The 25,385-nt window shown below is 43.1% G+C and overlaps 1 protein-coding gene across 1 annotated transcript in view; it reads right to left on the bottom strand.

Annotated features, from left to right (window-relative positions):
- Nucleotides 1-25,385, bottom strand: part of LOC107292168 (DDB1- and CUL4-associated factor 7) — a 113,963-nt gene that overhangs the window by 83,906 nt on the left and 4,672 nt on the right. The window contains exon 2 of the mRNA XM_015821230.1: nt 21,983-22,141. Coding sequence (XP_015676716.1) covers nt 21,983-22,141 — 159 coding nt within the window. The remainder of the gene's footprint in view (nt 1-21,982; nt 22,142-25,385) is intronic.

The raw sequence follows: 25,385 nt of genomic DNA, 5'->3' as shown, positions 1-25,385 counted from the left end.
AAGGCCGCTGGAAGGGCCGTCGGGGCCACCGGGACTGCTAGAAGAGCAGCCCGAAGGCCACCGCGGCCAGAGTGGGTTGCCAAGGGGCCATTGGGAGGGCCATCGGGGCCGCTGGTCCAGTTCTTAAAGGCCGCCGAGGCTACCAGAAGGCCCCCAGGTCCGGGAGGGCCGCAGGAAGGCCGCCATGGTCGTCTAATGATGTCTCCGCGGCCAAGGGAAAACCACCGGCTGTTAAAGAGACCGCCGGTCGCTGGAAGGACCACCCTGGAAGGTAAATGAGGGCAGATATGATATTGTTGCCATTATGGAAACATGGTGGGATGAAACCCACAAATGGAACACACAGCTAGAGGGATTTAAATTATTTAAAAGAAACAGACCAAATAAAAGAGGAGGTGGAGTTGCTCTCTATATAAAAAATAACTACATCTCTACAGAAATAGAGCACAACAATGATGAAAACTGTCTTGAATGCATTTGGGTCAATATAAAAGGGGGGGGGAAATGACATTGCCATAGGTGTATACTATAGGCCACCCAACCAAACAGAGGAAAAAGATGAACTTTTTGCTAGTCAGCTAACTAAGGTATGTAGGAAGCACATCACAATAGTAATGGGGGACTTTAATTACCCTGACATCAACTGGGAGACAAACTCTGCACCAAGTGGAAGATCAAACAGATTCCTGACAAACCTAGCAGAAAACTTTGTCTCCCCAAAAATAGAAAAGGGAACTAGGGGATTAGCCATATTGGATCTAATCCTCTCTAACAGAGATGAAATGATAGAAGGTGTTGAAGCCACAGGAACCTTGGGAGGAAGTGATCATGCAATATTGGAATTCAACATTATGGAAGCACAAGCACTACAACACAGTCAAACTAGACGTCTTGGACTTTAAGAGAGCTAATTTTCAGTAAACTTAGAGAGCGCTTGGGAAGGATTCCATGGATGAGAATCCTCAAGGGGAAAACAACTCAAGAAGCTTGGCAAATTTTGAAAAGTGAGATGATAAAAGCCAAGTCTAGCACAATACCAACAAAGAAGAAAAATAACAGCTCTCAAAAGAAACCAGCATGGCTCCACAAAGAACTCTCTGATAAATTGAAAGATAAAAAGGACAAGTATAAAAAGTGGAAAGAGGGGCACATAACTAAGGCAGAATATCAGCAAATAACCCGTGCCTGCAAAGATGAAGTGAGGAAAGCTAAGGCTCAAAATGAACTAAGGCTTGCGACCAAAGTCAAAAATAACAAAAAAAGCTTCTTTCAACATGTAAAAAACAAGAAAAAAAGTTAAGGAAATGATTGGTCCATTAGTGGAGGAAAGTGGCAAGAAGGTGACAAGCAACAGGGAGAAAGCAGAACTATTTAACTTGTTTTTTGCATCTGTCTTTACACAAAGGGAAAAAACAGTCCAACCTATCAAAAACAGTACCATAAAAAACAGATTAGAAACACAAGTTAAGATAGGTAAGAAAATGGTAAGTGAACACCTGTCCAGGCTAGATGAGTTCAAATCACCAGGACCAGATGGATTACACCCCAAGGTTCTCAAAGAACTGGCAGATATGATCTCAGAACCACTGAACTATATTTTTCAAAGATCCTGGAGCACTGGGGAACTACCAGAGGACTGGAAAAGAGCTGATGTAGTTTCCATCTTCAAAAAAGGAAAAAAAATCCAGGAAATTACTGTGGGCTAGACAGCATCACCACCAGATGGATCCGTAGCTGGTTGACTGGCCGTACTCAGCGTATGGTCCTCAATGGAACTGCATCTACATTGAGGGAAGTGTGTAGTGGGGTGCCCCAGGGCTCTGTTCTGGGCCCAGTGCTCTTGAACATCTTCATCAACAATTTGGACAAGGGGATAGATGGGGAACTCATCAAATTTGCAGATGACACCAAGCTGGCAGGAATAGCCAACACTCCAGAAGATAGGCTTAAGATACAGGAGGATCTGGACAGACTTGAACACTGGGCGCTATCTAACAAAATGAAATTCAATGGTGAAAAAAGTAAGGTTCTACATTTAGGCAAGAAAAACCAAATGTACAGGTATAGTATAGGTGGTACCTTGCTCAATAGTAGCAACTGTGAGAGGGATCTCAGAGTCCTAGTGTACAATCACTTAGATATGAGCCAGCAGTGTGCTGCAGCTGCCAAAAAAACCAAAACAGTGTTAGGCTGCATTAACAGAGGGATAGAATCAAGATCACATGAAGTATTAATACCAATTTACAATGCCTTGGTAAGGCCACACTTGGAATACTGCATCCAGTTTTGGTCACCACGATGTAAAAAAGATGCTGAGACTCTAGAAAGAGTACAGAGAAGAGCAACAAAGATTATTAGGGGACTGGAGGCTAAAACATATAAGGAACGGTTGCTGGAATTGGGTATGTCTAGTTTAATGAAGAGAAGGACGAGGGGGGACATGATAGCAGTGTTCCAATATCTCAGGGGCTGCCACAAAGAAGAGGGAGTCAAGCTATTCTCCAAAGCGCCTGAAGGCAGGACAAGAAGCAACAGATGGAAACTAATCAAGGAGAAAAGCAACCTAGAACTAAGGATAAACTTCCTGACAGTTAGAACAATTAACCAGTGGAACAACCTGCCTCCAGAAGCAGTGAATGCTCCAACACTGGAAGTTTTTAAGAGACTGGACAGCCATTTGTCTGAAATGGTATAGGGTTTCCTGCCTGAGCAGGGGGTTGGACAAGATGACCTCCAAGGTCCCTTCCAACCTCCTCCTCCTCCTCCTCCTCCTCATCATCATCATCATTATTATTAGTATTAGTATTATTATTTGTCTGTTCTTTATAAAGTCCCATTCTTTTAGCATCTTTTGCATATCTCGTTTTAATTTACAGTTATGGCCACCATGATAAATCAATACCTTGTTCTTGTAAATCTTGTCTATCTTTCAGTTTACCTTCATTGTCCAAAATATATTTATACGTCACAAGTTTCTCGTAGTTTATTAAATTTGGGTAAGCGAATGCTTCCATTGTTGAAAGCCATCCAGGTATTTTAATATAGATTTTCGCTTTTATTTTTTCCCATTCTAGAAGAAGTGCATTTCTTAAAGTGGTTTTGAAACTATCTATGTATTTTATTCTTCCCATACCACAGAAAGGTATGCCATCCAAGTTGTAGGTCATGCCCCTCTAGGTATAATAGTCTTTTGTCTCTAAGCATTATCCACTCTTTTACCCATGTTAATATGTTTGCTTGGTAGTATAACATGCAGTCCGGCAGTCCAAATCCTCCACTTTCTTTCGCTTCTTGTAACATTTTCAGTCTAATTCTAGCTTTTTTTCCTTGCCAAATAAATTTCAGTATTGTTGTATTTAGTTCATCAAAAAAGGTTTTTCCCAGTCTTATAGGTATTGTTTGAAATAAAAAGAGTAGTTTTGGTAAGATATTCATTTTCACTGTTGCTATTCTCCCCAGCATTGAGAGTTGTAAATTTTTCCACTTTTCCAGATCCAATTTTGTTTTAACAATCTTACATAGTTGTCTTCTTTTATTGTTGCACATCTTGCTGTTAAATTAATTCCCAAATATTTAACTTTTTTAACTATTTGAAGATTTGGTTTTTTTGCTAGTTGGATTTTTTGTTTTTCTCTTAAGTTTTTAGTTAGCACTTTAGTCTTTTCTCTGTTTATTTTCAACCCTGCCACTTCTCCAAAATCTTCTATTTTCTCTATAAGCTTAACGCTTGTTTCAAGCGGTTCTTCCAATATAAAAACCAAGTCATCTGCAAATGCTTGTAGTTTGTATTTTTCATCTTTTATCTCCAGTCCTTTAATTTCTATATCTTGCCTGATATTTCTATTCAATACTTCCAGTGTTAATATAAATAATAATGGAGAAAGTAGACATCCCTGTCTTGTGCTTTTTTAAATATCAACGTTTTCTGTAAAATTTCCATTTACAATTACTGTCAACGCTCTAATATTGGATATTATTGCTTTGACAAGATATGCAGAACTGTCTGGTATTTTTAGAGTTAATTTAGATGATGCTGGGAGGGGAGGAGAAAGATAAGGAGTGTGTGGGATAGATACAGAACGGAAGTGAATCTTTGCCCTTCACGCTGATTGGAAAATGTGATTTATGACTGCAAAATAGGGGAGGGGAATAGCCTGGAATGTTATGTGCAAGGAAAGGAAATTCAGATCTTGGCATTCATCCATGCCCTGACAACACTCTGTCACACAAAGAATAAAGACTTTTTAGGATAAACAATGCCTGGAAGTTCTTTGAAGTGTTTCATTAGTCGGAACCTTGACATCATGCCAAGATCTAAATCCTTTTTAAACAACTGGGGGTGCAATATCCCCACCTCTTCCTCCTAGGCTTGAGAGAAGCTGGCAAAGATTCAGGAGGAAAATCTATCATGAGAAACGGGAGTTTGCTTGAAGATAACCCGGAAGCTGCTGATACCCCAGAGGGGGAATCAACAGACAGCATGCTGTGGGAAGATGAATTTTGGCAGACAAATGGCTGGCAGACAAATGCAAATCGATGGAGAGATAACAGATTGACTGCCACTCAAGGTTCGGGTGAGTCACTGGAAAGATTTGAAAAGCCAGAGGTGAGAAGCAGAAATCAATTCCTGCAGAGAGGAGCCTGCAGCCCTTCCATTGCAGATCAGACAGCCTTCCAGACCCTGTCTTCCCCTGCCAGAGACTCCAGCCCTGAAGAGAGAGAGAATCCCAGTCTGAGACCTCTGCAGCAATGGGGAGTTTGGCATCCCCTGCGGGTAGATCAGTGGTTCTCAACCTGTGGGTCGGGACCCCATTTGGGGTCGATCGGCCATTTCACGGGGGTCGCCAAGCAAGGCTGTCCGCCATTTTTTTTGTCCATTTTTTCCCCTTTTCCGGCAGGTACCTTACCTCCCTTGGGCTGGGCCAGCTGGTGGTCGGCCTACTCCGTCTCTGCCGCTTGCCAGCTACGCCTCGGCAGGCGCAGGGGGCGGAACCACGCATGCGTGGCGCTCCTGGGCAGGGAAAGTCCTCAACTTACGACCGGTTGGGTAGTCCTCAACTTACGACCGGTTTAGTCCTCGACTTACGACCGGTTTAGTCCTCGACGTACGACTGGTTTAGTCCTTGACTTACGACCGGTTGGGGTCGCGGCATTAAAAAGGTTGAGAACCACTGGGGTAGATGGTCAGTGGCCTCTGAGCTTGCCACAGCTAACAGAGGCCTTGAACAGCTTGGGGTGGTGCAGAAGCCAGGAGATCAGCAGCTGGTGGGAGAACGACCACAACAAGGAGATGGGCCACAGCCCCCAAACATGCAACCCCTGGGCATAAATAAACAGCCTATAATTGCACCACCTTTCAAAGCAACCTTCGATGGGGACCCAGAGAAGCTGATTTTTTTTCTCAACCAAGTGCGCTCTCATTTGAACTGCTGGGCCTATCTCTACCCGGACCCAGGAGCCATGGTCAATGTGATTGCGTCCAGCCTAGAGGGAGAAGCATCCGAATGGTTGAACTATTTATATAATGAGCAAGCCCCCGAACTGGAGGACCCCCACCTCTTCCTCCTAGGGCTGAGAGAAAGATTTGAGGACCCATCTCTTGACCTAAAGGCAAGAGAACAAATCCACAAAATAAAACAAGCCAGCAGGCCTGCCCTGGAGTACGTGCGAGAATTTCGCAAGTTAGCAAGTCGAATAGAGGGGTGGCCAGAGCAATCCCTAATCCATCATTTCATAGAGGAATTAGACGATCACCTCTCTCAGGCCTGCATCTATCGAGCAGTACCTGATCAGCTGCGAGAATGGTACCAGGCAGCGGTGAAGCTAGACGTTCAGCTCGCCCGCTATAAGAAGCCTCCCCCACCTGAATCCGAGCAGCAACCAGAGCTACCCGAACAGCAATCACCCCCACGAAAGCCTTCAACTACTGCAATGGCTGAAAGACCCAGGCCACCTACAGGCCCATCAATTAAGTGTTTCCGGTGCGGACAGGAGGGACATCGAGCAGCAAACTGTCCAGTCCCCTACCCCCAATTACAGAGCAGACCGGAACCAGCTGCAAGAAGGAAACCTGCCCAGCGGCTAACGAGAGAAAAATCCAACCGGGTCACGCAAGAACCTGTTCCCCAGATTACACCCCCCACACAGGAGGACGCCAGGATCGGGTGGACCCGCCCCTGCTCTACCCTCCTTTGACAGCGACAATGGAGAGAACGACCCGATAGTGAATCGACAAATCCCGCCTTTTTCACTGCCTACCAAACGTATAATCCCTAAGTCGGGGGCACAAATGGACGTAAACGTGCTAATCGATTCTGGATGCACCCAATGCATTATTAGCCTGCCCTTTGCCATGAAAATGAGAACTGTGAGACTACCTATAGGGCCTAATCCCCTCACTGATTCAACCGATGTTGCGGGACACCTCAGGCCACTCAACAAACGAGCACACATGGCTGCCTCACCGCCACCAGGCGAACCACTCATCCCCAATGAATGGTGAATGGACCTAGCAGAGGCATTTAGTGAAAAAGAATGCGATGCCCTGCCCCTTCACAGACCCAATGACTGCTCGATCGAACTGGTGCCAGGAGCCAAACTCCCGCGACCAAGAATGTACGCTATGTCCCCCCTCGAAATGGAGGAGATGCAGCGATACGTGAACAAAAACCTAGCGAGGGAGTTCATTGAATGGGCTAAATCTACCGTGGAAGCCCGTGTTGTTCAAAGAAAAAAAAGATGGGTCTCTTCGTCTCTGCGTAGACTATAAAGGTCTCGACACTGTGAGTGTGGAAAACAAATACCCCCTCCCCCTCCTAAAGGACTTATTAACCCATCTGGCTAAGGGGAGTGTCTTCACTAAATTAGACCTGAGAGAGGCATATTACCGGGTGAGAATAAAGGAGGGAGACGAGTGGAAAACTGCCTTCAACTGTCCTATGGGGAGCTATCAGTTCAAAGTCATGCCATTTGGACTACAGGGGGCCCCAGCCGTATTCATGCAGTTGATTAATGAGGTCCTACATGATCACTTGTACAAAGGGGTTCTGGTGTATCTTGATGATATCCTGATATACAGCACGAATATGACTGATCACATGAAACTGGTGAGAGAAGTGTTAAAGAAATTATTGAATGCCAAGCTTTATGCCAAATTGTCAAAATGTGAATTTCACCAGACCTGATTAGATTATCTTGGCTACAGAATTTCAAACGAGGGCATTGAAATGGATCCAGCTAAAGTGAGAACTATAATTGAGTGGCAGCCCCCAAAGACTTGCAAACAGCTTCAGAGCTTTTTAGGTTTTGCCAACTTCTATCGTCAATTCATCCCCTCCTTTGCCAAGATTGCCCTACCCCTTACAGAACTACTCAAAACAGGCAAAGGAGGAGGGAAGCCACGACCGGGCCAGCCACTTACATGGACTATGAGCTGTCAAACAGTTTTTGAGAATTTAAAATGACTATTTGCTGCTGAACCGGTCCTAAAGCACCCCTGCCCAGGGGAACCCTTTGTAATCCCAGCTGACACCAGCGACGTGGCAGTCGGAGCTGTATTTCTGCAAAAGAACAAAAGTGGAGTTCTACAACCCTGCGCCTACACCTCTAAAAAATTTACTGAAAGCGAGAGGAGATGGGCAATCTGGGAGAAGGAGGCCTTCGCAATTAGGTGGGGGCTGTTAAACTGGCGACACTATTTAGAAGGGAGCAAGGTGCCTTTTGAAGTATGGACAGATCACAAAAATCTAGAAGCACTGAAAACTCCCCGCAAATTGTCCCCAAAGCAAGTACAGTGGTCACAGTACTTTAAACGTTTCAACTTCACTCTAAAGTACATACCGGGAAGAAAAAACTTCCTAGCTGATGCGCTATCGAGATTGCCCCAGTAAAAAAGCGAGCGCGAAGAGGTTAATGAGGCAATTATCTCCAATCCACAAACTGCCCCTCAATTCACGCCTCGTAGGGTCCCAAATCCTGATGACCCTGGGGTAAAGAAAATAAAACAAGAGCTCCTCACTGATCAATGGTTCAAAGATAAACAAACCTCCCTAACATGCAGGGATGGTTTGGCTTACAAGGGGGGAAAACTATATTAGCCTGAAGCCCTACCATCTTAATGCTCTCAAACACAGCCATGATATAAAACAGGGTGGACACTTCGGATATCTGAAAACACTATATCTCATCCGCCGGCAATTTTGGTGGCCGGGGTTGAAACGGGATGTGGAAAACTATGTAAACAATTGTACCGTATGTGCCACAATGAAAAGAATCCCAGGGAAAACCCCTGGGTTACTGCAGCCGGTGGCAGACTTTTCTCAACCATGGGAAGAAATAGCTATGGACTTTATAGTAGACCTACCTGAAAGTAGAGGAAATACTGTCATCTGGACTGTGATAGACCTGTTCTCGAAGCAGGCGTATTTCATCACCTGCAAAGGACTCCTATCTGCCCAACGACTGACTAAATTGTTCCTGAAACATATCTACCGGCTACATGGCGCCCCTAAGCGAATAATTTCGGACGGGGGTGCAGTTCACAGCGAAGTTTTGGAGGAGTTTTCTTAAATTAATTGGATCATCTCAAGGCTTATCATCTGCTTTTCATCCAGCTACCAATGGGGCTGCAGAATCCGCTAACAAAATGGTGGAGCAATATCTCAGATGCTACGTTTCCTACCAACAGACAAACTGGACTGACCTCCTCCCTTTCACAGAGGTGGCGTACAATAATTCTGTTCACAGCAGTACCGGCTACACGCCTTTCAGAGTAGCCACGGGAAAAGAGTTCAGCCCAATACCTGAATACCCTCAGGTGCCCTCCGCCTCCCAGACACTTGATCAATGGGTGAGGGGGTGGGAAGAAGTTTGGAGAAACATGAAAACTGCGTTAAAAAAGTCTTCCGAGACCTATAAAAATCAGGCTGATCAAAAGAGGGCTCCCCAAAGAACATTCCAACTTGGGGAAAAGATTTATCTGTCAACTAAATATTTACGCCTCAAATTGCCCAGCAAGAAATTGGGACCAAAATTCTTGGGGCCTTTCCCCATCGTAAGGATCATCAACCCCGTCACAGTAGAATTGAAACTCCCTAGGCTTTTAGGGAGGATTCACCCTGTCTTCCATTGCAGCTTGTTAAAACCTTGTTGGGGCTCCACTTTAAGACCTCCCCCTAAAAAGGCACCCGGGCCCCTCGTGGTAGCGGGTCAGACTCACTATGAAGTGAAACGTATTCTTGACTCTAGAATTTTTAAAGGGAAATTGTAGTACCTAGTACAATGGAAGGGGTACTTGCTGTCCGAAGCTACTTGGGTGAAATCTAGCGATGCGAAGGCTGACCGACTCATGAAAAAGTTTCATGAGAAAAACCACAACAAACCAAGAGATAATCCCTGACATATGCTTTTGTTCACATACAGGACCTATCCTTTTTGTAAGGGGGGCTGGATGTCAACGCTGCTAATATTGGATATTATTGCTTTGACAAGATATGCAGAACTCTCTCGTATTTTTAGAGTTAAGTTAGATGATGCTGGGAGGGGAGGAGAAAGATAAGGAGTGCGCGGGATACGGAACGGAAGTGAATCTTTGCCCTTCAGGCTGATTGGAAAATGTGATTTATGACTGCAAAATAGGGGAGGGGAATAGCCTGGAATGTTATGTGCAAGGAAAGGAAATTCAGATCTTGGCATTCATCCATGCCGTACCGACACACTGTCACACAAAGAATAAAGACTTTTTAGAATAAACAATGCCTGGAAGTTCTTCGAAGTGTTTCATTAGTCGGAACCTTGACAATTACTTTGGCTGTTTGTTTATGATAAATTGTTTTAATTACTTTTATAAAGTTTTCTCCAAAATCCATTTCCTCTAGTTGCTGGAACATAAATTGCCAGTTTACGTTGTCGAACGCTTTCTGTGCATCTAGAAATATTAAAGCCATCTGTTTCCCTGGATGAATTTCATAGTACTCTAAAACATCTAGGATCATTCTTAAGTTATTTTTTATCTGTCTTTTAGGTAGAAATCCATTTTTGTCTGTATGTATAAATTCGGTCAGAAATTTCTTTAATCTTTCTGCTATTATTGAGGCAAAAATTTTATAATCTACATTTAATAATGATATTGGTCTGTAATTTTTTTATTTGCATCAAATCAGAATCTTCTTTGGGTATTAAAGTGATGTTAGCTTCTGTCCATGTATTTGGTATTTTAGCCTCCAAAAGTATTTCATTACAGTTCTTTCAATATTGAGCTTGGTATATCTTGTAATGATTTGCAGAGCTGTGCAGGTAATCCATCTGGGCCCAGGTTCTTGTCATTTTTCCCCTTTTTATGGCCTCTGTAATCTCCATCATTGATATTCTTCCATTTAATATGTTTTGAATATTCTCTGGAATTTTTGATAAGTCTGCTTTTTTAGGTACTGCTGTATTTTTTCCTTTGAAATTTTCTCTGTGTTGTAAAGTATCTTGTAAAAGTCTTTAATAATTTTTTTAATTGTGTCATTTTGAAACTGTAATTCACCTTTTGAGTCTTGCAACTTGTTTATCAGTTTTTTCTCTTTTTCTTTTTTCAGTCTATATGCTAACCATCTCCATGGCTTATTGGCATTTTCAAAAAAGTTCTGTTTAGCCCTTTTAATCTGTTGAGCCATTATTTCCGCCTCTACTAGGTTTAGTTTATGTTTTATTAGCTCCATTTGCTTTTTAAGTATTTTTTTTGTGGGTCTATTTGTAGTTCTAATTCTAATTTTCTAAATTCTTCCTTCAACTTTTAACTGTTGTTTTCTTTCTTTAGTCTTTTTAGCACTGTAGGTTATAGCCAGCCCTCTGAAATATGCTTTAGCTGTGTCCCACACATTTTGAAGCGACGTCTCTTCATTATTTATTTTGAAAAAGAAGTCCATTTCCTTTGTCGCTAGTTCTATAAATTCTTTTTCTTTCAATACAGATTTGTTCAGGGATTGTTCAGGGACCATCTTAAATTTTTTCTTCGCTCCTCTCCAAGTCACCTTTATTGGATTATGATCTGCCCAAATATTAGTTTCTATCTCTATTTCTTGTATCATCGTTCTAAGTTCCGAGAATGTCCATATCATATCAGTTCTAGACCATGATTTATGTCTATTTGAATAAAATGTATATTGCAGTTTTTTTGGATTTTTCTCTCTCCATATGTCTTGAATACAAATTTATTCTGCCGTTTTAAAAAACACTTTAGGTAATACATTTCTTCCTTTCTTCCCTTGTTTAGTGCTTTTATAGTCCAAAGTTCCATCTATTATTGCATTTAAGTCTCCCATTATACAAAGATTTTAATAGTCCAATTCTAATATTTTTTTATATAGTTTTTGGTAAAATTGTTCTTGTTTATCATTTGGTGCGTATATTGCTACCATCAGTATCTGTTTTTGATCCATCATGATTTCCACCATTAATATTCTTCCCTCTTTATCCGCATAAATTTGCTTAGGGTTCATCGTTTCTTCAATATATAGGGCTATTCCTCTTTTCTTTTGTTGTGCTAATGCAAAATGGAGTTTACCAATTTTCGGTTGTTCTAACAATTTATACTGTTGTCTCTTAATATGTGTTTCTTGGAGGCAAATTATATCTATTTTTAATTTTTGTAGTTGTGTAATTGTTTTTCCTTTTTGAGGGAGAATTAAGTCCGTTTATATTCATTGACAGGATCCCACTTTCCTTCTCCATCTCTTTCAAATTATATCTAGGTCTTAAATCTTCTAATCGATCTTATCTGTCTTTGTTCTCTTGGTCTTGCCCCTTCTTCTGTATATGTATTTTTAATTTCTTCTTCCTCTCTTGGTTTAGCTGCTCCTTCTATTGCTGTCTCTTCCTGTCTCTTTGATTCTCTCGCTGTACCAGATTCAAAGTCACCCCCTTCCATGAACGCTTTATGGTTGTCATAGGATTCCATTGCTCTAAGTGGCGTATCCAATCTGTATCTTTTCGTATCCCAATAAATTAAAATCCCTTCTGGGATCAGCCATCTAAAGTTCACTCCTTTTTCAATTAATTTTCTAGTTAGAAATTGATAGTCTCTTCGGGATTGTCTTATTCTCTTAGGAATTTGTTTGAGAACTACAAAGGGTCATCTCTCACTCTTCTCAAAATCTCGTCTCTTATAGATCTTTTAAGAAATCTTACGTGTACTTCTCTAGGAACTTTGTTTCTTCTTGCGTAGTTTGAACTGACTCGATAGATTTGATCTAATTCTCCTTCCATTTCCCGTTTCCCGATTTCTAATGCGTCAGCCAGTAATTCCATTATCAGGTCTACAAGGTCCTCTTCCTTATCTTCCATTATGTTTTGAAATCTTAAGAAGTAAGAAGCCTTTTCCATTTCCATGACTGCTATTGAATCCTCTAGTTCTCCATTTATTTGCATCAATTTCTGGTTTTCATCTTTTAAGTCTTCTAATTTCTGGTCCACCTCTGTTGATTTATCTTCTATTTTTTGAATCCTTTGTTCATTTTTTGTGATCATCTTGTTGTGAGTCTGTGCCAGCCAGTGGACCCGGCAGCTGAGTGCAGGGAATCAGAGGTGGAGGAAGAAGAGGGGTTTGGAGAGCCATCAGAGTCAGAGGGAGGCTCTGATGAATTACAAGATTCACAACCTGATGAAGAGCCTGGCCCCTCCAATCGTGGTCAGGATGAGACAGCTGTGTGGGGAAGATGAGTCAGACTCTGAGGACTCACAGCTGGAAGTCATTAGAGATGCTCGTAAACGAAGGCAGTTAACTAGAGCAGGTCAGAGGGAGTCAATACGGCAACTCCAAGGGAGGAGGAGAAGGCATTGAGAAGCCACGCCTTGGGGCTGCTTAATAAAAAGGGAAGGTGTGGGCGGTGCTGGTTGCTGAAGGCAACCGTTGCAAAGTACTTCATGGGATCATGTTCTGTTGGTATTGCCGGTGACTAATTCCTTGTTTTGCATTGTGTTTCGTGTGGACAATTTCCTCCATTTGGATTGTGTTTTGTTGCTTTTGGACCATTTGGCAGGTTTGTTACCAATATTAAAAGGGGTTTAGTTTTCTTCTGAGTCTCCAGCCTATTTCTCAAAAGGGGTTTTGTCCTTGTCCATTTAACAAGGACGGCTATAGGCTGGGACAGAACAGTTTGCCTTCAGCCACCCACCCCCTACTATTATGAAGGAGCTACGTGCGGAGAATGCCCAGCTCTTCCATGATAAGCCTACTCTCTGGTACTGCAGCTCGTTGGGGCACACCCCTGCTAGCCCAACCTAGTCCATTGTTGGACAACTTTGTGGGGTTTTGTGATTACATGCAGTTGATGTACGAGGACCCCATTAAGACACAGACTGCTACCCGACGTTTGAAAGCTCTGAGGCAGGGCCGACGCCCTCTACAGGCCTATATCAGCGATTTTCGGCTGCTGAGCCTGAATTCAGCCTGGAATGAGACTGCGCTCATGGACGCTTTCCAGGATGGATTGTCGGAGATGCTGGATGAGCTGGCCCGTGTTGATGTTCCCCCAGACCTCAACGAGATGATCCATCTGTCTGCGGATCGACGCTCGTCTGTAGCAGCGAAGGAGTCGCCGTGCCACCCCAGAGACCTGTGCGGCCCCCGTGGTGCATGAGATCCCGGTCCAGAGGGAGGAGCCAATGGAGTTAAGTGCTGCCAGACCTCGCCTATCGGTGGCAGAAATGAACAGGCAACGTTCGGGGGGATTGTGTTTTTACTGTGGTGACCCTGGGCATTTGGCCGCCTTCTGCCCCAAGAAGCGACGAAGGGCGTCAGTTAACGAGCCTGCCCCAAGAAAGCCACCTACTCCTCTGTCGGGAAATGCCCCGAGCCCGACCGAAAACATGTTTTAGGTCGGGCGTCCCACAACACCGAGCGACGCCCTTCAGATGCTGCCCACGGACCTCCACAGCATCTGATACTGGAGGCGTGCCTGATACTCCCTGGGTTGCCCAAGGGGATTCCCGTCCATGCGTTGATTGACTCTGGGGCCACCACGAACTTTATGGATGCAGCATTTGTGGCCAAATGGGCAGTTCCCCAATGCCCGGTGGAACTGCCGATGTTAGTGGAGACCACTGATGGTCGAGTGCTCCTGTCTGGGCCAATTAAGGCCGCCACGCAACCGTTATGTATGGCCATCAGTTCACATGAGGAGGCCATTCAGTTCTATATCACGTCAGACCTGCATTTCCCCGTGGTCTTGGGATTGGCGTGGCTCCGGACGCATGACTCACAGATTTATTGGTCACAGAACTTGGTCACCTTCCCAAGCTTACAGTGCGTGGACCACACCCGCCAAATCTGCTGTAGAGAAAAGCAACCCAAAGAGATTCTTCTCTTTTCCAGCCATAACCTCCAGGACTATAAATTCCAGGGACATCAAAGAGTTTAGTCTATAAACTGTGTCTGGGCATCTAGCCAAATTCTCACACTCCAACCACAAAAGCTTGATATATATAAAAAAAGAACAAGGCCAAGTGTAGTTCTTAGTTTTGCCACTAGATGTCATTAGATGTCCATTTTATATTTCCCCAGCCAGGATTTACGAAGTTTGCAAAGTTATAGTCCGATGGTTTCCAAATAAAGAATAAAAAGAAAATTTTATGGATGTTAAAGCTTCCCAAAATATTCTTCTTCTGTCCCATTTAATTATCTTCACAATACTGTTGTAAGTACCCCCTCCCCTTAATTAAGGACATGTTAGCCCACCTGGCAAAGGGGAAAGTTTTTACAAAGTTGGATTTAAGGGAGGCTTATTACCGAGTCTGGATTAAGGATGGGGATGAATGGAAAACCGTCTTCAATTGCCCCCTGAGAAGTTTCCAATTTAAAGTGATGTGTTTTGGACTACAAGGAGGTCCTGCTGTATTTATGCAGTTAATCAACCAGGTGCTCGATGATCATCTGTATAAGGGGGTTTTGATTTATCTTGATGACATTCTCATTTACACTGAGACTACGGAAGAGCACATTAAATTGGTCCATGAAGTGCTGAGGAAACTGAAGGCTAAACTGTATGCAAAGCTTTCTAAATGTGAGTTTCACCAGACACACCTTGACTATCTAAGGGTACCGAATTTCAAATGAGGGGACAGAAATGGATCCTGCAAAAGTGAAAGCTGTATTGGAATGGCAACCCCCTCGCAGCTGCAAACAACTTCAAAGGTTTCTGGGTTTTGCTAACTTTTACTGCCAATTTATCCCCTCTTTCGCAACGATAGCCATGCCAATAACCAACTTATTGAATACAGGAAGAGGGGGGGAGAAACCCCGACCTTGTCAGCCATTGCCTTGGTCCCTAGAATGTCAAGCTGCATTCGAGAAAGTAAAAAGACTCTTTGCAGCTGAACCTGTTCTCAAGCACCCTGATCCTGAAAAGCAATTCATCATTCAAGCCAATGCGAGTGACATGACTGTGGGTGCTGTTCTCTTACAAAAAAAAAATCACCAGGGGGAATTACAACCCTGCGCTTACACTTCCCGGAAGCTAACCGACACAGAAAGGAGATGGGCCATTTGGGAAAAGGAGGTTTTTGCGGTGAGATGGGCATTACTAACGTGGCATCATTTTTTGGAAGGGGGGGGAGATACCTTTTGAAGTATGGACTGATCATAAAAATTTGGAAGCTCTGACCCCCCCAAAAAAATTATCCCCGAAACAGGTCCAGTGGGCTCAATACTTCAACCATTTTAATTTCGCCTTAAAGTATTTCCCAGGGGGTAAGAATTTTTTGGCTGACGCCTTGTCTAGAATGCCCCAATTCAAAAGTCACTGGGAGGAAGTAATCAACTCCATTATTTCCCTGCCGCAATCTGCTTCTCAAATAACAACTAGATCACAAACACAAGGACCACCTGCTGGTCCTGACAATCACTTACTGAAGGAACTAAAGGAGCAATTAGAGACTGACACCTGGTTCAAAGACAACAAATCTATTTTAACCCTTAGGGGAGGACTAGCCTGGAAAGGCTCTAAGTTATACCTCTCAGATGGTCTCAGACTCCAAGCCCTTCAGCGGAGTCATGATGCAAAGCAGGCGGGTCATTTTGGGTTCCTGAAAATGTTGCATTTAGTGCAGAGGCTATTCTGGTGTCCAGGGATGAAAAGAGACATTGAGAGTTATGTGAGGAGCTGTGCTACCTGTACTGCAATGAAAAGACATCCTGGGAAGCCCCCAGGATTGCTGCAACAAGTGGCTGACCCTTCCCAGCCTTGGGAGGAAATAGCTATGGACTTTATAGTGGAGTTGCCTGAGAGCAAGGGAAACACCATAATATGGACTGTAATTGATCTATTTTCCAAACAATTGCATTTCATCGCTTGCTCAGGACTTCCCTCTGCCCAGAAGCTAACCAAGATGTTTTTGAAACACATATATTGCCTCCATGGAGCCCCAAAATGGATTAGTTCTGACAGGTGGGTCCAGTTTGCTGCAAAGTTCTGGAGGGAGTTCGTTAAACTGATTGGGTCAACTCGGGCTTTCGTCGGCTTTTCATCCAAGTACAAATGGAGCAGATGAAAAAGCTAACGCAATGGTGGAACAGTACCTCAGATGCTATGTAAATTACCAGCAGACTAATTGGGCTGACCTCCTGCCTTTCGCAGAGGTAGCCTACAACAATACTGTGCACAGTAGCACTGGACTCAACCCATTTAAAATAGTAACAGGTCGAGATTTTGTGCCTATGCCTGAGTACCCCCAGGAGCCTCCTACTTCCCAGACTTTGGATCAATGGGTGACGTGTTTTCAGGGGATTTGGGTGAATTTGAAGAAAGCATTGACCAAGGCTACCAAGGTTTATAAGGAGCAGGCAGATAAATGACACGCCCCTCAAAAACCATTTTATGTTGGGCAATTGGTTTATCTTTCAACAAAATATTTAAGGTTAAAGTTACCCAGCAGAAAATTGGGGCCAAAGTTCCTTGGTCCTTTTCCCATCACAAAAATCATAAACCCTGTTACAATGGAATTGAAACTTCCACGACTGTCGGGAAAAGTCCACCCTGTGTTTCATTGTAGTCTGTTGAAACCTGTCTCTGAATCCTCTTTAAGACCTATTCCAAAGAAGCCACCAGATCCAGTGGTGGTAGAGGGGGAGACACATTATGAAATAAAATGAATTCTTGATTCTAGGTTGTACAAGGGAAAGTTACAGTACCTTGTTCAGTGGAAAGGCTACCCCGTCAGAAGCTACATGGGTGAAATGCACCAGTGTGAAAGCAGACAGGTTAATAAAAAAGTTTTATGATAAATATCCTCACAAGCCTCTAGGAAATACTTAACATGCTTTTTGTTTCCCATACAGGAGACTCTTTCTTTTTGAGAGGGTCCGACTGTCAACTCTACAATGAGCATGGCTGCAGCCATTTTTTTTATCTTCTCATTCTAGGTTGCCACATAGAATGGAGGGAGGGGGGTTGCCCAGGTGCTTCGTTAGTCAAAATAATCTTCTGTCCCGTGGGAACCAAGGTCATCTGCTGCTCCCGAGACTAGGGACTGGGCATTGCATAAAAAGCCCGCCAAATAATCATATTGGGGAACGTAGTTGTTTGCATAGTTTTGTGGGTGGGACACTTAACTTTGTATTTGGCAATTGTTACTTGTGTATTCAGACTTGGTTTCACTTTTGACCGTGCCGATACTTTGTAACTAATAAACATGTTCTTCAAGGAATTTGCAAGCCTGGGAGTTCTGCTTTGTCTCTGTCTGTCGGAACCATGACAGTACACTAATCGGCATACATTAAAATGAAATTCTGTTGCATTCAGCTCTCAAAGGGTCACCACCTGCAATATACACTACATAAATATGACAAAAATAAATAAATACAGAATTATGCATATACCCATATATTATATGACACAGAGAAACAAGTCTAGTTCGGGTTATGTATACACGTGCATGGCGAGAAAAATGAATCTTGCGAGTTTACCAGACGGATGGCATAGGGAACAAAGCTATTACAGAATCGGGTAGTCCTGCTAGAAATACTTCGAAACCTCCTCGCAGAGGGGAGCAACAGAAACAGACTGTAAAGTGGATGTGTGGGTTCTCTAACAATGCTGTAGAAAAATAAGCTTGCTCAAAGAAACTACAATGGATGGGAACCAGGAAAGGGTAGTATAAAGGGAGGACGTAAAATAAACACATAGGTAAAATTATTATATGGATTTTCAGAATGGGAAAGGAAGAACACAAGCTGTAAAAACAGCTGCAAGAGGAAATGGCTAGCCAGGGAAAATTAGCTGAACTGAAAAAACAGGAAAAAACCTATTGTTTTAAGGAGCCATAAAATATCAGCGCTCAAAATAACTAATTGAATATGTCTAATATTTTATATTATTAATGTACATGTGAATATGATTTAGTATGTTTAAGGAAGGTAGCAGGAAATATGTGGGAAGCAGTTGGAAAGAGTGTAATCTCATAGTACCTCAGCCAATGGGGAACGAGGAGGGATGTGGCGGCCGGGACAGGGTTGTATAAAGAAGGGGATATTTTGGGTTGGAACTTTGGAGAGAACCAAGCTTTGATAGCTTCTCTCTGCGCTTATTGCAATAAACGAAACAAAAAGGCCTTCACTATGTCTTGGCTGGTTATTGGTCAGGCGAGCTTGCCTCTGGTCATGAAGGAAAGTAGTCAGGAGCACATAATAATGTGTAGCTGAGCATCATTAGCATACCCATGATACCAGACCCTGTGCCGACATAATAATAATAATAATAATAATAATAATAATAATAATAATAATAATAATAATAATAATAATAATAATAATAATAATAATAATAATAATAGTAAGTGAATCATGCAGTCATTAAGCGAATCTGGCTTCCCCCGTTGACTTTGCTTGTTGGAAGCTAGCTGGGAAGGTTACAAATGGTGATCACATGACCCCAGGACAGTGAAACTGTTATAAATATATGCCAGTTGCCAAGCACCCAAATTTTAATCATGTGACTGTGGGAATGCTACAATGGTTGTACGTGTGAAAAATAGTCATAAATAACTTTTTTCAGTGCCATTGTAACTTTGAGATAAGAGCCGTGGTGGCGCAGTGGTTAGAATGCAGTACTGCAGGCTAACTCACTGCTCACTCCAGGGGTTTGATTCTAAATGGCTCAAGGTTGACTCAGCCTTCCATCCTTCCGAGGTTGGTAAAATGAGGACCCAGATTGTTGGGGGCAATATGCTGACTCTGTAAACCGCTTAGAGAGGGCTGTATAGCACTATGAAGCGATGTATAAATCTAAGTGCTATTGCTATTTGAACGGTCACTAATGTAAGTCAAGGTCTACCTGTAGAAAGACCTGAGTCTAAATTATCCACAATACCGTGTTTCCCCCAAAATAAGACCTGGTCTTATTTTATTTTATTTTTTGCCTCCAAAAGAGGCACCAGGTCTTATTTTCGGGGAATGTCTTTTCCACGGTCTCACCTCATGGCTGTGGCATCGACAGCCGCACCCAGCTGGCCCAGTTCTTCTGCGGCTGGTCGTCCCCAGCCTCCATTTCACTGTCAGGGGCCTTCAGGAAATGCCTCTGCAGCTGAATGGAGCTCTGGATTGACGCACATGGCGCCCCTGGCCTTCATTTCGCCATCAGAAGCCTTTCCTGAAGCAGGTGCGGGACATGTGGGGTAGCTCCACCTCCCCACCCCCGCCCTAGCTTGATTTTTAGGCGTGTACCTCGCCCCAAAACTAGAACTTATTTTGGGGATAGGGCTTATATTAGGCCCACCCCCAAAAATCAAGCTAGGTCTTATTTTCAGGGTAGATCTTATTTTCGGGGAAACACAGTAATTGGGTTGAGCAAAGGCTTCTTGAGCAGGAGGGGCTCCATATCCTTACAGAAGTAATAGATATCCCTTCACCCAAAGCACTGCTTAATGCTTGAATTCTAGTCTCCTGCCACTTTACGAGAGGCATCAATCAAGCATGAGGGGCAGGGATCCAACTGAGAAGTGACAGAGCTTGACACTAGAGAGCCAGCCCTATTCATTTCCTTACAGGACTCAGGTTTAAACTGATCCCAGAGAAATTCACAGGACAAAGTTGCAATCACCTCTATTAGCACCATCCAACTAGATTCCAATTCTAATAAAATCTGAGTGGTTTTATCTGCCACTTTGTCCCCTTAGCTTAGATATTATAGGTCAGGGGTCCCCAACACCCGGTCCATGGACCGGCACTGGTCCACGGACTGGCACTGGTCCACAGCATGCCAGCAACCAGGCCACACAAACAAGCAAAGCCCCATCCACAGGATGCATGTAGTACACAAAACCACACCCCCTCTGGTCCGCAGAGAAACCTTTCTCCACGGCACCAGTCCCTGGTGCCCAAAAGGTTGGGGACCTCTGTTATAGGTGACCATCTTTCCTTAAACGGGAACCAGTGAATTTAAAAAGAGCAGCTGTGGGCATGCAGCAGATGTAATAAGAGTGGTAATATAGTTCCTTTTTACTGCTTGAATTGCTACTATGTAGGCTTGTACAGGAGCTCTTACCAATGTCCAACCAGATTCAAAATGGGTTTTCTTCCAGTGACACTCTAGGCATCTCCACTGCTGCTCCATATCCCTGAGCTACTAATAAACCAAGGAGCTGCAGTGGATTGGGGAGAGACAACCCCAGTACAATCTGGTCAAGCACCCTAATTATCCCTTTATTCCACTAGGCAACCAGGGTCTTGGCTAAACTGCTTACCAGATCATTGGGAACCTTGCCCAAGGGCCCTCTAAAAACCCACTGGATCCATTCAGTGTCTGGAGTAGACCTATCTAATAGGTCCTTCCCCACTAAGGGTGGGGGTGGTTCCAGCATGAAATCCCAAAGGTGCTTTTTCATGAGGCAACTGGACTTTGTTTTTCTTTGAAGATGTTTCACTTCTCATACAAGAAGCTTCTTCAGCTGACTGGATGGTGGGAAATGGAAGGATTTATACTCCTTGCAGACAGCTGGTCATTTGCATTCTTTTAGAGAGTCTTTGAGGCCACCTGGAGGTTTATCTGAGTAGTGCAAATGGGTGTGGAGCCTTCTTGGAACTGTTGAAAGGACTGTGTTGTAGACTGGAGATAGATATCGTATCCCTCCCCCTCTGTTGAGAGAGAGCTGTTCAGTTTTGACATAGATGGCATCTTTGATCCCTCTTTCAAACCAGTGTGAAAGTTTTCATATCTGTTCATCTAGAGCAGGGGTGTCAAACTGGCGGCCCGTGGCCCGGATGCATCACATGCAGGCCATGCCCACCCCAGTTCCGCAAAGGCAAAAAACATCGCAATACATCACATGATGCGATCGAGTTTGACACCCATGATCTAGAGTAGCATCTCTTGATGCTAGCAGTTTCAGGGATGACACACACCCCATCCAGGGACAAACTAGAAACCTGGGGAGGGTAGATCTCTGAGAGATGAACTCTCCCTTTTCCTACCCAGATTTTGGTAATGCAAGTCAGGTCTGCCCTCTCATCCACAATTACGGATGACGATAGTTATGTTAAGGAGAGGTCTGGCATTCAATACTGTAGTAGGAGCTGAACCCCCAGGGTTCCAGCATTTCTGCACTGAACTATTTCCAACTAAGAACCAATATATCTACCATTACATCAGGGCAGACAGTTTCTCAGGTTTTCTGTAACATATTTCTTGTGAAGTGGTGAAGAGTTCATTCTTTTCACTTTTCACTGATAACTTACAGTTGAAATGACTGTTTACAAAACTGTCTCCAGAATCATTATCAGTCTGATGAATACAGTACTATATTTAAGATACTGCTGTGGTCTCACCATTATTCCAATGCATTGTGGGAATATTTTGAGAAACCTATGAAAAAGGGCAAGTTACATGCTTGAAAAGCCATTCCTTGGGTAGGCTGAGTGTAATGCTTCTCTGAATTTCATAATAGCTGGTCTGCTGGGGGTTTTTTTCCAAATCAAAGCATAGAATTACATTCTAAATGGTCTACTTACTCTCCACACACGCAGGTAGTCACCACTGGTTGCCAAAAGGTCTGGATAAACCCCTTTAGTATCTGGTATCCACATGAGCTTGGTAGTAGGATAAGGGTGGTCAAAAGTATTTCTGCAAATGAATTCAGAGCTTTCTTCATCCAACCCAACAAGCTGAACCTATGAGAAAAAATGTGTTTGTGTGCATGTGTGTATATACACACACATTCATTCATATTCCAGTCCATCTGTCACCTACATTTTCTGAAGTCCCAAGGTGTAATAGGCTTTCAGGACAAAGACTAGACAAACTGAGACAAACAGAGGTAAGGAAAAATGGCTGCAAGCCAAACTGATTAAGTAAAGCTAAATAAATCCCAATGTCCAGATGGTACTTACCCAAGAACTCTTGAAGCAGTTAAATATAAAATTGCCATCTTTTCACACAAAAAAAACTTTTAAACACTGCCACTTGTTCTAAAGCACTGGAAAATAATTTTTCTAAGGAGATTGAGGGGCAATAAAGGAAGTTATAGGCCTGATAATTTGTTCCAGGGAAAAATTGGAAGAATTATTAAACAGAAAATAATACCAATAAAGGAGAATAGTTGTAACTCAGGGTTGAAAGGAGGGGTGCTTGGTGCTCTCTGAGCTTGCTCGTTTTCTTGCAGACATTTCATTACCCAAACTAGGTATCATCATCAATGCTCTGATGATGTTGTTACCTAGTTTGAGTAATGAACTGTCTGCAAGAAAACAACCAAGCTCAGAGAGCACCAAGGACCCCTTAGAAAACAATACATAGTAGTAGTCTTGCTGAAAAGGAACCAAAAAGAAGTCTTGTCTCGCTAACCTTCCAGCTTCTTTCAGGGTGTCAAAAAGGACATGCAGAAGGGTAACCCAACAGATATTCTACACTTGAACTTTCAAAAAGCCATTTGACAAAGTCCTTCACCAAAGGTTCCTGAGCAAACTCAGCTGCCTTGGGTTAACAAATGCTGTTATGGATAGGGAACTTTAAAAAAAAATCAAGAAACTGAGAATAGGAATAAATGAACAATTCTCATACTGCAAGTCATGCAAAATGAGCTATCTCGGGGATTGGTGTAAGGACTGCTTTTAATTTGTATAAAACCTATCTGGAATTAGGGCTGATCGGACCATGTTTGCTAAATACATCAAAATATTACACACCAAACTAACAGAATAACAGAGTTGGAAGGGACCTTGGAGGTCATCTAGTCCAACCCCCTGCTCAGGCAGGAAACCCTATACCATTTCAGACAAATGGTTGTCCAATCTCTTCTTAAAAACCTCCAGTGTTGGAGCATTCACAACTTCTGGAGGCAAGTTGTTCCATTGATTAATTGTTCTGTCAGGAAATTTCTCCTTAGTTCTAGGTTGCTTCTCTCCTTGATTAGTTTCCATCCATTGCTTCTTGTCCTGCCTTCACGTAATTTGGAGAATAGCTTGACTCCCTCTTCTTTGTGGCAACCCCTGAGATATTGGAACACTGATATCATGTCACCCCTAGTCCTTTTTTTCATTAAACTAGACATACCCAATTCCAGCAACCGTTCCTTATATGTTTTAGCCTCCAGTTCCCTGAGTATCTTTGTTGCTCTTCTCTGCACTCTTTCTAGAGTCTCAACATCTTTTTTACATTGTGGTGACCAAAACTGGATCCAGTATTCCAAGTGTGGTCTTACCAAGGCATTATAAAGTGGTATTAACACTTCACGTGATCTTGATTCTATCCCTCTGTTAATGCAGTCTAGAACTCTGTTGGCTTTTTTTTGGCAGCTGCAGCACTTTTAAATCAAAAACTAATTGTGATGAGCTCCAAGAGCAACCTTCCAATCTGGATGAATGGGCTTCAGAATGATAAATGCAGTTCACTGTAAATAAATATATGGTGTATGTTGGCACAAAAATTCCAAATTAATTCCAAAAATTCACGTATACATACAGAGCCCACAGTCACTGATTAAGAAAAGGTATCTTGGAAGTCAGGGCAGATGGCTTAATGAAGATATCAACCCTGTTTGCAGCTGCTATAAAAATGTTAAATTGTAACAGAGTCATTAGGAGGAGAACCAAAAATAGAACTGTTGGTATGATATTCCCTTTATATAAATCTATGGTAAGACCACACCTTGGCTACTTTTTTGGACACACTTTAAAAAGGGTGTAGCGGGGTTCCCTTCATCACATGCCCCACCCATCCCCTCACACGCTTCAGCTAAAATGCAGTTGGTTTCCCCCCCCCCCCGTATGTATTGACGGGGATGCAAAGAATACGATCGGTAACAAATGCATTGGGGGGGCCGTCCAGCCCAGGTATTGGTGTATATATATGTGTATATATATACACATACATCGGACAAACCAACAGAAGAATAAATGCACGCATTGAAGAACACAAGAACTCAATCAGAAAAGAGGAACCAACTTCTTCCCTGGTCCAACACCTTAAAGCCACAGGACATAAAATTGACTTTAAAAAGACCAGAACTATCGCCAAAACTGAACACTTTAACAACAGAATAATCAGAGAAGCCATCGAGATAGAGAAACGCCCACACAGCATGAATAAACGAGATGATACCTCCCGCCTACCAGCCATTTGGAAACCCACCCTTATTGGCAAACGAGTTCCTAACACAAAGAATGACACCAGACCCACACTCACGAAAACCACACAGGATGTCACCACCACACTCCACGCAAAAAGCAAACCCAAACCCACACAGATGATGAGGCACGACCACAAACTAGAAGCCAGTCCACAGCTGCATCATTAGCCACTTTAAACCCCTCCAATCCATACATGAAGCAAACTGACACCCACCATAAAGATGTGGCACGACCACGAACACGAAGCCAAACAACAGCAAGGCAGCTCACCATCTCAAATCCCCCTGCAACTCAGACTAACCAGAGCACAACAAAGCCCCCACCCAAACAGAACACTCCCCCATCCAATCAGAGCACAGCCAACCCCCCATCCAATCAGAGCACAGCCAAGCCCCTTAACCAATCAGAACACACCTCTACCCAATCAGAACACAGCCAAGCTCCCACCCAATCAGTTCAAACCCCACTGGCAGTTAAAAGGAAGAAACAGCTGCGATCACACTTTACTCGTAGAAGCACGAAGCTGAAGACACCAGCCTGAAGATGACGAATGTGACTTCGTCGAAACGTCGGCAAGACACTTCCAATTTTACGCGGGAGAAAACCCGAATTACCAAAGACCTACATACAAACACCCACGAAAACCTCAGAAAACATATATATATATATATAGGTCTTTAGTTATTCGGGTTTTCTCCCGCGTAGAATTAGAAGTGTCTTGGCGACGTTTCGACGAAGTCACAACTTATATATATATATATTAAGAATATATATATATATATATATA

This window comes from Protobothrops mucrosquamatus, unplaced genomic scaffold (genome assembly GCF_001527695.2).
Source record: "Protobothrops mucrosquamatus isolate PMUCROS unplaced genomic scaffold, P.Mucros_1.0 scaffold1281, whole genome shotgun sequence".
In the NCBI taxonomy this organism is placed as follows: Eukaryota; Metazoa; Chordata; class Lepidosauria; order Squamata; family Viperidae; genus Protobothrops; species Protobothrops mucrosquamatus.
Note: the sequence above shows the minus strand (reverse complement) of the source record. Positions and strands in the feature narration are given on the sequence as shown.